Raw genomic sequence first — 15,333 nt, 5'->3', positions numbered from 1 at the left:
CATCAAGGAAGTCAAATGGACAGGATTTGGCAATAGCAGTTAGAAACATTTTAACTGGAAGGAGCAGGCAATCTAACAACAGTGGCCAGATACGTAAGGATGATGATGTGTGTGTATGTATTTCCTCGCTTAATAAATTTTCTTAGACAATAAAAAGGTAAGAATAATTCTGGAGGTAGACAGGATTTGTTTAGCAGCTCAGTGATGTCAGGGCCAGCATGATGTCCCTTTTCCTCAGAGTCCCATTCCATGCATCATCACCAAGTCTAAGGCAGAAAGAATGAAAAAAAGAGGCAAAATCCATAACAACTACCTCTTTTAGAAGGATTTAAAAGAAATCCTTTCCCAGAAATCCTCAGCAGACCTCTCTGTAAGTCCTATTAGACAGAATTGTGTCATCAGGCCACACCTAGCTTCCAGGGAAGCTGCAAGATAAACAGTTAAACTTTTCTAGATTCTTTAGAAGAAAAGGAAAAGGAAGAAGGGGAATTGGGAATGGGTACTGAGTCAGTAAGTTCACAGTGATTTTGCAGGTGTGAGGCAGGGGAGGTGAACAAATAAAATGATTGGTGTCATTCTCTGAGTAGATAATACTGAAATATCATGAGTTCAGTTTTGGATACACTGAGTGTGAGTTGTGTGGTAAACGGAATAATGGCCTCCAAAGATAACCGTTTCCTAAACCCTGGAACTTATGAATATTACCTTAAATGGCAAACAGGATATTGCAGATGTGATTATGTTAAATACTTTGAGATGGGAGCGCCCCAGATGCACTCACAGGTATCCTTATGAAAGGGAAGCAAGGGAGATATGATTCTAAAAAGTAATAGATGTGTCAGTAGAAGCAAGAGGTTAGAGTGATCCAAGGAAGGGACCAAGGAATACAGGCAACTTCTAAAAGCTGAAAAAGAAAAGATTCTCCTCTCAGAACCTCCACAAGGCACCAATGCTGATGTCACCGTGACTTTTGCCTAGTGAGAGTGATTTTAGACATCTGATCTCCAGAGCTGTAGAAGAATAAATTTTTGTTGTTTTAAGTTTGTGGTAATTTGTTACAGCAACCTAGGAAACCAAAGTAAGGTGTCGTTAAAACATCTAAGAGGGACTTTTCTGGTGGTTTAGTGACTAAGATTCTGTGCTCCTAATGCAAGAGGCCCCAGGTTTGATCTTTGGTCAGGGAACTAGACCCCATGTGCCATCTAGTCGCATCACTTTGTGGCAAATAGATAGGAAAAAATGGAAATAGCAACAAACATTATTTTTCTGGGCTTTAAAGTCACTGTGGGTGGTGACTGCAGCCATGAAATTAAAAGACATTTCCTTCCTCCTTGGAAGGAAACTATGAGAAACCTAGACAGCCTATTAAAAAGCAAAGACATCATTTCGGTGACAAAGGTCCTTATAGTCAAAGCTATGGTTTTTCCAATAGTCATGTATGGATGTGAGAGTTGGACCATAAAGCAGGTTGAGTGCTGAAGAATTGATGCTTTTGAACTGTGGTGCTGGAGAAGACTCTTGAGAGTCACTTGGACAGAAAGGAGATCCGACCAGTCCAACCTAAAGAGTATCAGTCCTGAATATTCATCAAAAGGACTGATTCTGAAGCTGAAGCTTCAATACTTTGGCCACCTGAAGCAAAGAGCTGACTCATTGGAAAAGACTCTGATGCTGGGGAAGACTGAAGACAGGAGGAGAAGGGGATGGCAGAGGACAAAATGGTTGGATGGCATCACCAGCTCAATGGACAGAGTTTGAGCAAACTCCAGGAGATGGTGAAGGAAAGGGAAGCCTGGCGTGCTGCAGTCCATGGGGTCGCAAAGAGTAGGACATGACTGCGTGACTGAACAACAATAAAGCGATGGCAGTAGGCAGTTGGATATAACAGTCTGGAGGTGAGAGAAAAGGGCTGGGCCTGAGGTATAAATGAGTGTCGTATTCATCTGGGGACAGGGAAGTCTGGTGTACTGCAGTATGGGGTTGCAAAGAGTAGGATGCAACTTAGTGACTGAACAACAATTCATGTGGGTGGCATTTGAAGCTGCGAGAGGGCAGGCACTCATATGAGGAGAGGGACACTGTCACCTACCTGCTGTTCATCTTTCAGCAAGGTACTTCTCTAAAACATTGTTTATTGAACATTTATTCTGTCCTGGCATTATATCAAGCAATTTATGTGTTCTCGTTTAATCCTCACAACCACTCTAGGAAGAAGACACCACTTTTATTTCTTATTTACTAATAAGGAAAACTAGGTTTAGAAAGTTAGTCATTCGGGGGGGCGGGATAAATTGGGAGACTGGGATTGACATATACGCACTGCTGTGTATAAAATAGATAATAAGGACCTACTGTATAGCATAGGGAGCTCTACTCATTGGTGACCTAAAAAGGAATGGAATCTAAAAATGAGTGGATATATGTATAACTGATTCACTTTGCTCTACAGCAGAAACTAACACATTGTAAATCAACTGTACTCTAACAAAAAAATTTTTTTAAAAAGGCATTTGTCCAACATCAGACAGTACACGAGGAAGACGAGACTAGCTCCATTCTTTGTGCCTCGGCTCTTTTGGCCCGGGTTATCAGCAGTATCCACACACTCTAAGACTTTGTAAGACCTACTGAGAATCTGAACTTTAGCAAGACCCCAAGAGTACACAAAGAAGAAGCCCACAGCGGGCTCCCCCCAGGCAGGTGCTTCCCCAAGCTTTCCCGACGGAATCTCTGCCCAGGCCATTTTCTGCCTGGAGCTAATAATACTCCAGGTGTTCACATTAGGTGCCTCTAATATCCTGAGGTATTTTTATCCACTATTACTCTGGGATTACAATTCTTTCCATTAGTACGTGAACGGGTGAAAAAATACAGTTTTCTCTCAGCTAGGTTTCCCAACGACAACCAGAGCAGACACCCAACAACTTTGCGAACCAAAACAGAAAAGAACAGCCTGTGAAACTTAACCTGTCGCTCTGCAAACCGTGCAGACTCTGGGAGGCTGTCGGGTCAGGGAAGGAGGCGGGGCGGGAAGGGACCGCAAGCGGGAGGTTTAAACGCCCCAGCTCCGGCTCCCTCTACCGCAGCGGCTGAGCGGCTAGGCGCATGCGCGCAGCTCGCGGGCACCGCCTCCGAGGGCCTTCTGCGCATGCGCGGGGCCGCGCAGGCGGGTCTAGTTGATTGAAAGCTGGCGGCGCCGTAGCAATGGCGGCTCTCGGGATCGCGACCAGCGGTGGCAATTGGTTTTCGGCTTTGGCGCTCGGGGTGACGCTCCTCAAATGCCTTCTCATCCCTACCTAGTAAGGGACCCACACGGCCCGGGGCTGGGCGGGGAGGCCCCGTGGTCGGTCAGGACGGGCGAGAGTAAGCGTGGATGAGAGGAGGAAAGGGAACTTGAAGTCGTGAGGTCGTGCTTCTCACTCAGCCCGTTAGCTGTTATTTTACCTATGCACTAGAATCTAGTGACCAGATCATAGCTCAGGATGGCTGAAGTCATGTCTGGCACTGATTTTAGTGTTTCTGGGCTTCAGGGTCCTCTTCCTTAATATGCAGGTAAGCAGCATCCACCTCCACCCTCATTCAAATAGAGTATTTATCAGCCGCCTCCTGTGCTAATATGTACTGTTCTGAGTCCTGGAGAGGCAGTTGGGGAAGACATTTACAGTCCTTGTCCTCGAAGGAGTTGGTGGGGACAGATAGACGAACAGAAAAGTTTCAGGTTGTGATGAGGTCTGTGAAAGAAGCAGAGAGCGACTACTCTCTTTTGGGAGATGATGTTTGAATTGAAAGCTGTAGGGTGCAGAAGAATAAGCAATGTGAAAAGTAGTTCCAGGTGTAGGAAAGAGTAAGTGAAAAGGCCTTGTGGTAAGAAAGAACTCAGTATTCTAGGAACTGAAAGTGACCATTGTGACTGAAGACCGGTAAGGAATGAGATAGGGCCAGGTCACTCAGGTTTAGACCAGTGTGTGACACATGGATGCAAAACCGAGGCTGAAAGCATGGAAGCAACCGCCAGGTGTATACAGTGGGTACTCAGTATTTGTTAATGTTGGCATCCACATTCTGTTCATCCTGATTTTTCTCCTTTGACTTTTCCCCTCTTTCCTTTTCTCCCTATGGATCTCCCTACCCCAGTTCCCAGTTTAGGATTTGGTTTATTGGTATCCTTTAGTTCAAGATCTTGGTGACCTCTTGTTGGCTATGAAAGAGCTGTGTGTATAGAATGTAAACACTGATGTATACATAAGCAATGAAGTGTTTATGTTTTTCACTTTCAGACATTGGAGAAGGAAATGGCAACCCACTCCAGTGTTCTTGCCTGGAGAATCCCAGGGACGGGGGAGCCTGGTGGGCTTCCATCTATGGGGTCACACAGAGTCGGACACGACTGAAGTGACTTAGCATCAGCAGCAAAATGAATTACAGGAGCTTGGGAAAAGAAGGGGTTTGGCAGTTGAACTTTGCAGAACTGAAATAAAAAAGCATCTTTTCCTTTTAAAAGCAAATTGGAAAAAAAATCTTTCTAAATATGAAGAAAGTTCCTTTCAAATCAGAATGAAAGGGAATTTTTCTTTAACTGTGCATATAAAGCGACATTCCTTGCTTTAGTTACTTCAGCCCAGAAATGTGTCTTCAGCGTGGTTATCTTGAATACAACTCTTGGTCCAGGATTAAGAATGTGTACAGTTGTAGTTGATGGTCTACTTCTCAAACAGGAAGCCCCAGAGATGTGAGGGGGAAGCTGCAGGATAAATGCAAAAGTATTCACCAAAATGTTTTTGTTGTTGTTGTTCAGTCACCAAGTTGTGTCCGACTCCCGACTCCTTGTGACCCCATGGACAGCAGCATGCCAGACTTCTCTGTCCCTGTGCCTTTTTATACAGTTCATGGGGTTCTCATGGCAAGTATACTGGAGTGGTTTGCCGTTCCCTCCAGTGGATCACGTTTTGTCAGAACTCTCCACTGTGACCTGTCTGTCTTGGGTGGCCCTGCATGGCATGGCTCATAGCTTCATTAAGTTATGCAAGCCCCTTTGCCACAGCAAGGCAGTAATCCATGAAGGGGACCAAGATGTCTACTAAGTGCTATATTATGAACCATATACTGGGGCTGGGTACCAGAGGGGAGGAAAAAAAATGGATATGATCCCTAAGACTACAGAGTGTAGTTTTGGTTTGGTTTGGGTTTTTTGGCTGCATCGTACAGCTTGCAGCACTGTAGTTCCCTGACCAGGGGTTGAACCTGGGCCCAGTGGCAGTGAAAGCTCTGAGTCCTAAGTACTGGACCGCCAGGGAACTCCTATGTAGTTTAATAAGGACAGCAGTCCCAGAAACAGATCAGCACAAGTGTATAATTACATGACAATGCTTATGTTAAGTGTTATGAAGGGAAAAAACTGTGATGCTATAAGAAGACTAACAGGGAAGACTTATTTTTTTAAAGTGATGGCAATAAAGTACTTTTTAAAGTAGATTTATTTATTTATCTTTATTATTTTGGCTATGCCAGGCAGCACGTGATATCTTAGTTCACTGACTCAGGGATCAAACTCACGTCTCCTGCAGTGGAAGCTTGGAGTCTTAAATATTGGACCGCCAATACTCTGGAAGTCCCGGAGACTTACTTTAGATTGGGTATCAGGAAAGTTCTCTGACATGTAATGAGGCCTGAAGACATACCTAGTAAATGTCTTTGGTTGAACATATGTGTGCATTTCTATTGAGTATGTTGGGGAGGAAGAAATTTTCATTTACCCTTTTGCCCTGGTTTTTCTGGCTGGTCTATGAATTAAATTAACACAAGACAGATCAACAGGAGAAAATCAGACAAAAGTGTAACAGCATGTACATGGGAGAGACTCAGGATAACAGAGTAACTTGCCAAAATGACTGAAACCCCCACCTTAAATACTATCTTCAACTAAAGACAAGTGGATGTTAAGGGTAGTGGTTTGGGACTTCACAGGGGAGAAAGGCAGTCAACTTGGAGATGGAAAAGCAAACGTTTGGTAAACAAATGTTTGCTGGGCCGTAAAGAGACAGTGGGACAAAGTGGACTCTGTTCTCTAGGCTGTGATGAATTTCTTCCACCACACCTAGCCCTTATTCTTGACCAGTGTCAGTGGTGATAGCTCTATTCCAGGGACAAAGCCCTTTATATAAATTCTTTAGGCACTTAAGAGGGTGCTAAAAAGGATTCCTGAGTCTTCTGTTTCTTAAAAATAATTAGCTTAAATTAATCCTTTTGCCAAAGAGTATATATCTAGAAATGGAAATGTTAGATCATAAGATCATTCGTGAATTGTGATTTTGAGAAATCTGTAGGAGATTCAGGTGACATTGTCAGCAGGAAGTTGGAGATGCCTTTCTCTAGAACTCAGGAAAGAGACCAAGGTTGTATATGTGATTTGGGAGTCATCATTCCACAGTTCATAGTGGAAGCAGTAAGTGTGAATAAGATTGTCCAGAGAAGAGTAAGCTTTATAGAAAGAAGACCAAGAACTGAACATAAGGGAACATGGGCTTGATGAATATTGGAATGGCAAGCCATGAAAGAGACATTGAGGAGCTTGGCTAGGACACTCATCACAGAGTTGTCATTGTAGAAACAGAGTTGTCATTGTGGAACTCACTGACTCTGGTGAGTGGTTAATTCAATAAGAATGTATGGAGCCCATCCACACACATATCAGGTGCTGTACAAGATGTGGAGGGGAAGTACAGCAGTGAGCAAACAGAAAAATGAGCTTTTGCTAAAGAAGAACAAAGGGTGGCTGAATATGCACACCAAAATATGCCTCTTTGGCATGAGGATTTGGGGGGACCTATTAATTTGAGGAACTGCAGATACAGGAGAGCTGTCATAGTTACTTTCAATGGAATACATTAGAAAGTGGGCCTGTACCTCAAGGTAGCTTTTACCAGAGATCACTTTTTCACCTAAGAGATTTACCCTTGAGGCAGAGCAACCTTTGTGTGACAGACATTTTCTCTTCTCACTTTCCCAAGAGTTGCCCTCCCCTCTCTTTGAAGCCTCAGGCCCCTTCCCCTCTCCATAGCTCTCAGAGTGGTGAGATGAGCCTCAGTCATCTGGCCACCTTATGAGTCTCGTCTCATATCTTCTGGGACTCCTGTACATTTGTAAATTGTCTTTTTGGGGGACTTCCCTGGTGGTCTAATGGTTAAGACTCGGTGCTTACACTGCAGGTGGAATTCAGTCTCTTGGTCAGGGAACTAAGATCCCATTTGCCCATGGTGTGGCCAAAAATAGATAAATAAGTAAATAGAAATGATTTGTCTTTTTTTTTTCCTCCTGTTATTCTGTCTTTTGTCAATTTAATTCTTAGGTCAGCCACAGAATGTAGAGGGATTGAAGGGAAAACAGTTTTCCTCCTCTATAGAGCACATACTTGGATATATTTATATTTAGTGAGTGGGAGACTAGTAAACAGTATTCGGAGATATGGGGAAGACAGGGCCATTTTTTCCCCCCACCTTTTCTGTCTCATGAACTTACCTACTCATCCTTGAAGATCCAGCTTATGTGAGGCCTTTTTCAGATCATGAATCTTACTAACATTGTTTGTGAACAAGAAAAAGTCATCTCTGAGCAATAGCCTGAGGGCCTTCCATAAGAAAAAGTAAGGGCTTTTAGGTCAACCTGTGGTTAACTTAGAGACCCTTTTCACTTAAGACTCCCCAGCTTTTCCAGAAGGGAGTCTGGCCTCCAAGTAAGTGAAGTGTTTCAGGCTTATATAGTACCTATTTTTGTCTTTATAGGATAGTGAGCTGTGACTGGGTAAGGGGTATTGATCCATTTAAAAGGATACTTTTAGGAATGTGAAATGGATAAATATTTTGAACTCTCATTTTATTCATCTGATTGTTTTGAATAGCCATTCCACAGATTTTGAAGTACACCGAAACTGGCTTGCTATCACCCACAGTTTGCCAATATCACAGTGGTATTATGAGGTAAGTTGTTAATTTTCACCCTTATCATATAAGTATTATTGATATTAAAAGAGTTCTCCCTGTGATCTTAGGTTGAATGGATCATTATAAAAATTGTATTCTTTCCTCATATTACCAGACCAAACTTGGGCCCCCTTGCCTGGCACACAAAAAACCAGTCAGTCTACTGACCTGGGTTATGGTGAAGGAAAATACAGTGTTTATTGCAGGGCACCAAGCAAAGAGAATGGGCAGCTAGTGCTTGAAAGACCTGAACTCTCCAGTGGCTTTCAGGCAGGAGATTTTAAAGGCAGCAGTAAGGGGTGAGGGTCACAGGGTACATAATCAGCTCATGCATAATTTTCTGATTGGTTGGTGGTGAAGTCATAGAGTGATGTTTTAGTTCAGTTCAGTTCAGTCGCTCAGTCATGTCCGACTCTTTGTGACCCCATGAATCACAGCACGCCAGGCCTCCCTGTCTATCACCAACTCCTGGAGTTCACTCAAATTCATGTCTGTCGAGTCGGTGATGCCATCCAGCCATCTCATTCTCTGTCGTCCCCTTCTCCTCCTGCCCCCAATCCCTCCCAGCATCAGAGTCTTTTCCGGTGAGTCAGCTCTTCGCATGAGGTGGCCAAAGTATTGGAGTTTCAGCTTTAGCATCAGTCCTTCCAGTGAACACCTGGGACTGATCTCTTTTAGGGAATCTTAATCATCAACCTTCTGGTTCCAGCCTGGGGTCTATGTGCTGTGGTCAGCATGTAGTCACCATTATCCACCAATTGAGGGTATTAGTTTCTGCAGAACAACTCAAAGATATGAGTACAGTTGTTATCTATATCCCTTCAGGAGGATCTAAAAGTCCTGTGACTGTTGTTCTAATCATTAACTCCTTGAGTTTGCTCTTTGGAAGGCCAAACATAAGTGGGGGCTGTGGTCTACTCTTATACTCTTATACCTGAGTAGACCCCACAGGATTTTGTTTGGTTTCAGTCCCCCCTTTTCTTTGATACTCCTCAATTCCTGAGGAGAACGTGGTTGGACAGAAAAGGGAATAAAGGGACTTCCCTGGAGGTCCAGGGGTTGGGAGTCTACCTGCCAATATAGGGGACGGGTTCAGTCCCTGGTCCGGGAAGATTCCACATGCCACAGAGCAGCTAAGCCCGTGCTTCACAACTTCTGAGTCCACACTCCCTAGAGTCCATGGTCCACAATAAGATAAGCCACTGCAATAAAAAGCCTGCACTCTGCAACTGGAGAGTAGCTCTCACTTGCTGCAACTAGAGAAATCCTCATGTAGCAACGAAGACCCAGCACAGCCAAAAATAAATAAAATCTTTTAAAAAGAAAGGTAATAAAGTTTTGGATAGAGAGGTTAATCACAAACTCTGCAAGGGAGCTCGGTTTTAGGAGGATTCAGTTTCATTCAGTTCTGCCTTCTGACAGTATTAGGGGACCCCTTTACTTCAAAATGAGCTTCCCAAATTTCACATGGGGAATTATAATATTTGCCACATCCTTTATGAAAGAATATTGGATAGGGAAAGAAGGAAAATTAGATTCTAGGCCTGGCTCTGCAGCACCTAGAAAATATGTTTTGTCTCTCTGAGCCTTGGGTTTTCGTCGGTTACATGAGGATTTGGAGTGAATTATTTCTAAGATCCTGTCTCTCCCGAACATTTTGTGATTTATGAGGACAGGAATAATGAAATGTGACGTGTAATTATCTGGCAACATACAAACCATTCTCTGCCATTATTATAAAAACCATGCCTGTGTTTTTATTTCTGGTATGAGTTACTAATTTACATCTGATACTTCATGGAAAACAGACATTAGCTCAGAAATTACTTGATCAAAAACAGCACTCTGATGTCAGGGAGGTTTTTTTTAAGACAACTGCTAAACTCTTTCTGTGAGTTTGTTGTTGCCTTTTGGATTTTTAGGTCAAGTCATAATAGACCTTTATATTGAAAAAGCTTGAGAATAATTGATCTAATTGACCAAATTCCTCTTCACATAATAACACTGCAAGTATTTAATAGGAATGCTAAGGAACTTTAAGTAAATAATAATGCAAACCAGTGGTTTGTGGTTCCGTTTTCTTTTAATATTCTGTCATTCTTTCTGAATGTCCTCTCCTTTACTCCTGTAATTTTCACTACTAGCTATTATGTTAGTACTCCTGAAAGTATATTTAGGCCAGAGCTGTCACCTATTATTCATTTATTTTAGATGCAAGAGGTTTATATGAAAAGAGATTCTAGTAATGGTATACTTCTTTGTTCTTCCTGCTCTCCTCAGCAGTAACAACGAAAGAAATCAATGGGGCAAAACTCAGTTGTCAGTAAGGCTCACAGAGGGATGGTGAGGTGTCTGCCGTGGGTCTGGAAGGATCTTTCTGTCATACTGAGGAGAGTAGATATTGAGCAGTAGATAAAATTGTAGAGCCTTCCTTAGCCATGACTTCTAACCCTCGTTTCTGCTCTGACCTCAAAAGGATTGGTCCCTTGGTTGGGAAGACAAAAACACCCAAGTAAATATTTGTGGAATGAACACAATTGTTTTGAATCTTTCTTGACCTAAAGCAAGTAGACTGACAGTTATTTTTCCAGCAAAAATGGACTTACTTAGGATCAACAGAGATTTCTCTGGTGGCTCAGATGGTAAGAATCTGCCTGCAGTACAGGAGACCTGGGTTTGATTCCTGGGTTGGGAAGATCCCCTGGAGAAGGGAATGGCAACCCACTGCAGTATTCTTCCCTGGAGAATCCCATGGACAGAGGAACCTGGCAGGCTACAGTCCATGGGGTTGCAGAGTCGGGCACAACTGAGCAACTAACACACACACAGGAAATCAACATGAAAAAAAAAATCAACCGAAAATTGCAATTCAGGGTCTGCAACTATGGCAAGGTCCCTGCACAGCAAGGGCAGGAGAGCACTTAGAAAGAGGGGGAAAGGAAGTTGGGCGGGCTGTAGTCAACAAAGAGTCATGGCTTTTCATCGGCTTGAGTTGTGACAGCCTCACATTGGCTGAGCCGGAGAGACTTTCTGCTTCCTGTTGGGCTCTACTGTCCTCCTGGGGCCTGAGACCTCCCCCTTCTGGTCAACATGTAGTCACCATCCTCCACTGAGTGAGGGTCTTAGCTGTTCTAGTAGCTTCCTGAGCTAATGGATTTGGAGTCAGGAGACACAGAATATGAGCCCCAGCTCTACCACATGTAAGTGACAGAATTGGTCACTTGGGAGGAAATGTGAGCTAATAGCTTGCTTGGCTTCCCAGAAGCTGTTTAGGTCAGAGGATGGCTCCAGCTGGAAGTTCCTGAGGTCAGGAGGACCTTCTGGGCTCGGCGTGGGAAGTCTCTGTGGGGAAAAGCAGCAGCAGAGAGACAGGATCTGAGGTGGTGTGGGGTTCGAGATAGCAAGGGAAGGACAGGGGCACTGTCTCTCGGGCACTACTTGTTCCTTTTCTCAGTCCTTTTAACGCTCCCCATTCCCCATTTTATTTAGAATAATAAATATGTTGATAAAGTAGGAAAATCTTTTAGACTTCCAGTAAGATAAATGGCTCTTTAAGGGTAGCGTGAGCTCTGACATAGAAACTGTGGCTGGAAACCACGGATGTTAATAGTCTAAATTCCTGTTGAACTTGAAATTATAAAGACCAGTAATTGCTAAACGTTAAAATATATATATATATTTATATATATCTGCACTCTAGCAAGAAGTCATTTTTAAGCGTTTACTGCCCAATATATCTTTATAAATTATAAAAGTACTACTGTATTAATATACTTTAAAAATAGAAATTAAGGGGGAAGAGGGAGGTGGGAGGGGGGTTCAAGAAAGGGAACACATGTACACCTGGGGCGGATTCGTGTCAATATATGGCAAAACCAACCAATATATTAATGTAAGGTAATTTGCCTCCAATAAAATTAAAAAATAAAAATAGAAATTAAGAAGGATAAGATTAAAAAATAAAATTTCTAATATTTCTTTCCATTTTTTTAGTGGCTCATCTTGTTTATATCCCACATTGGAGATTTGAGATTAGAGAGGGAACATTTCATAAGGGAGAATTTAGTGGGTGGTTTTGTAGATTGAGTGCCCTATACAGAGTGCCTCTGGGCTGGATCAAGGCTGAGGCTTTTGCATTTTATACCTGCCCGGGGCGTAAACAGGCTGCTTCTTCAGTTCAGTTCAGTCGCTCAGTCGTGTCTGACTCTCCGCGACCCCATGAATCACAGCACGCCAGGCCTCCCTGTCCATCACCAACTCCCGGAGTTCATTCAAACTCACATCCACAGAGTCGGTGATGCCATCCAGCCATCTCATTCTCGGTCGTCCCCTTCTCCTCCTGCCCCCAACCCTTCCCAGCATCAGAGTCTTTTCCAGTGAGTCAACTCGTCGCATGAGGTGGCCAAAGTATTGCAGTTTCAGCTTTAGCATCAGTCCTTCCAATGAACACCCATGATCGATCTCCCCTAGAATGGACTGGTTGGATCTCCTTGCGGTACAAGGGACTCTCAAGAGTCTTCTCCAACACCACAGTTCAAAAGCATCAATTCTTCGGCGATCAGCTTTCTTCACAGTCCAACTCTCACATCCATACATGACCACGGGAAAAACCATAGCCTTGACTAGACGGACCTTTGTTGGCAAAGTAATGTCTCTGCTTTTTAATATACTGTCAAGGTTGGTCATAACTTTCCTTCCATTAGTACCTAAAGTTTTCATTCTTCTTTATCAGGAACAAAGAGCTGACAAGTTATTTGAGTGTCTCTTGCCTCATTTTATAACACAGGAGAGACCCTCAATAATAGTCCCTGTGGGCACCAGGTTAGTACCAAGTGAACTCTTAGTGCACTTCCAGAAGGAGAGGAGCTTTCAATTGAAGAGAGCAACAGGCAGAGTAGAGAGAATTGCTATCTCAGCTCTTTAGGTATAAGATCTAGCTTTAGTTTTAGGGACAAGTTATGGAAATAGTAATCACTTTTGTAAATTATAATAAATAATATTTAGCAATACTTAGTTTGTATGTGATTCAGTACTATCCACACGCACACACACAGGTAAGATGTAATGCAATAACTTATGAGGTGAGTACTACCATTCTTGTTGGATGAATGTCGAAATTGAAACAAAATACCAAACTATAGTACCATAAAGTTTATATATAGTTTATGTGTTTTTGTATAGTTTATATATTTTTCATATGATTTATATATATTTTATATGATTTTTTCATTTAATCATTAGCGACTGTTTATTCATTTAACTAATGACTGTTCTTAATATATCAGGAACTTAATGTTCAAGATATAGAAATGACAGAGTGATTTCTGCTCTGAAGGGTCTTATAACCTAGTGGAGCAGAAGATAAGTAGCATCAGTGTAGCATTTTTGTCATTTATAAATATATTTCATAGGTATTATCTCATTTAGTCCTTACAGTATCTCATTTTACAGGTAGAGAAATTGTGTCTCTGGGACAGAACTTAAATTCAAGCTAAAGAATCATTTGTTATACCTTAACTCCATTTTTGGGGCTTCCCTGGTGGTCAGTGGTAAAGAATCCACCTGCCAATGAGGGAGACATGGGTTCGATCCCTGAGTCAGGAAAACACTGTGGAGACGGAAATGGCAACCAGTCCCGTATTCTTGCCTGGGAAATCCCATGGACAGAGGAACGTGGCAGGCTACAGTCCATGGGGTCACAGAAGAGTTAACAGTAAAGCTCCCTTTTTATATTTAGATGAATAGAACCATGTCATAAGCAAATTCATTACTACAAGGTTTCAAGTTAATTTCTTTTGAAGTACAGTTCACTCTAAGGAACTTGAAGACTATATTAAACAACTCAGGAAATGACTTTTAGTGTCCTGTTCAGTCCTAACATAGACATTTTTCTATTTATGGCATATTTTAAGTGTAATTTCATTTTATGTGTGGTTTTTTGTTTTTGTTTTGAAGACCAGAGAATGAAAATTTCCAATCTTTGTATCTTCTTCGTTTATTCAGTTACTTAGGATATATTCTGTCTTCTGTTTTTACCACAGGCAACTTCAGAGTGGACCTTGGATTACCCCCCCTTTTTTGCGTGGTTTGAGTATGCCCTGTCACATGTTGCCAAATATTTTGATCAAGAGATGCTGAATGTCCATAATCTGAATTACTCCAGCTCAAGGACCTTACTGTTCCAGAGATTTTCCGTCATCTTTACAGATGCACTCTTTGTGTATGCTGTCCATGAGTAAGTCTGAGAATGCTATTCCGTGTGGAAGATGTTGAGGAAATGGTATCAAATAGTATTAACCTGTTCTTCACTGTGGGCAAACAAAGTTCATATAATAGCAAATGCTGGGACATTTATAACTGTTGTGTTTTAAACTGCACAATGAATAGTTACAGCTAGTAGAGCTCCAGGACCATTTCTCCTGCCCAGAATGGCTCTGCATACCTCTCTTTCCTTCCCTGTGGCAGGCCACCATATGCTGCTGTGACCTACCCTACTCCTTAGGATACTCTTTAGGATACTCACATAAACACAACAACACAGCACACTCATGCAAACACATGCATCACGGTAACCACCAATGGAGTGTCCATTCTAGTAAACTCAAGAAATCTTACTGAGTGCTTCTAGTTGCAGTCTCAGGATTCGTTCCTTCACAAAGACTCTTTGTTAATTTTAAGCTTTGTTTACATCATATACTTTTATGTTTTGCATCTTTTACTTATAAGTTACTTTTAAGTAGTTGAATACATGTATGTAGAATGTTTTGCACAGTGACTTCCAAGTAGTGAGTTCCCAGCCATTGTTGGTCTCTATTCTGTCCTAATACTTAAGCCTACTCATATGATTGTGACAGAGCAGTAACTAGTGCCCGTTGTCATAAACAGATCATTTCTGTTTATGTGGCCTTCTGGAGTGAACCTCTTGCCCCATTCAGGACAGAGTCCCTTGGGGATGTTTGAACCTCTGCTCATTTTTACGGAGTAACTCCTGTTTGGCTCCCTGACCTTCATTCTGTGTATGACCTGGCAAGAGTTGGAGGAGAAGGTGATATATCATGTACTTCTTTTAACTCAAAATGTTTAAATTCACGCTCCCAGGGAAAGGATATGCAGGCAGAGAGAAGGAGGAGAGTTCATTTCCATCTACAGTGTAAGAGAGAACAGCTAGCTAAGATAAAAACTTCAAACAAGGCACTATGTATAGATTAGTAACTTACTTAATTTTCTCAATTACGCTATAAGGTTACTCTCTCTATTTATGAGGAAACTCAGGTTCCAGGGAGGAAAAGCAGGACACCTTTTCCCAGCCGCTGTCCAACTGCATCTTTATTATGTCTCCTTTCACTTTTAGCTTTCT

General features: G+C 42.3%; 1 protein-coding gene across 6 annotated transcripts in view; it reads left to right on the top strand.

Annotated features, from left to right (window-relative positions):
• Nucleotides 1-3,159: 3,159 nt before the first annotated feature.
• ALG8 (ALG8 alpha-1,3-glucosyltransferase) overlaps nucleotides 3,160-15,333 on the top strand; it is a 28,468-nt gene continuing 16,294 nt past the window's right edge. For 5 of the 6 annotated variants that reach the window (XM_088832142.1, XM_055416076.2, XM_055416075.2 and 2 more), the window contains exons 1-3: nucleotides 3,160-3,299; nucleotides 7,895-7,973; nucleotides 14,018-14,211. In XM_088832142.1, the coding sequence (XP_088688268.1) occupies nucleotides 3,205-3,299; nucleotides 7,895-7,973; nucleotides 14,018-14,211 (368 nt within the window). In that variant the 5' untranslated portion in view covers nucleotides 3,160-3,204. Of the gene's footprint in view, nucleotides 3,300-7,894; nucleotides 7,974-14,017; nucleotides 14,212-15,333 lie in introns of those variants that run through there. The other variant, XM_088832140.1, reaches the window with a different exon arrangement.

This window comes from Moschus berezovskii, chromosome 25 (assembly GCF_049115385.1).
Source record: "Moschus berezovskii isolate FMDL1 chromosome 25, NW_MosBer_1.0, whole genome shotgun sequence".
In the NCBI taxonomy this organism is placed as follows: Eukaryota; Metazoa; Chordata; class Mammalia; order Artiodactyla; family Moschidae; genus Moschus; species Moschus berezovskii.
Note: the sequence above shows the minus strand (reverse complement) of the source record. Positions and strands in the feature narration are given on the sequence as shown.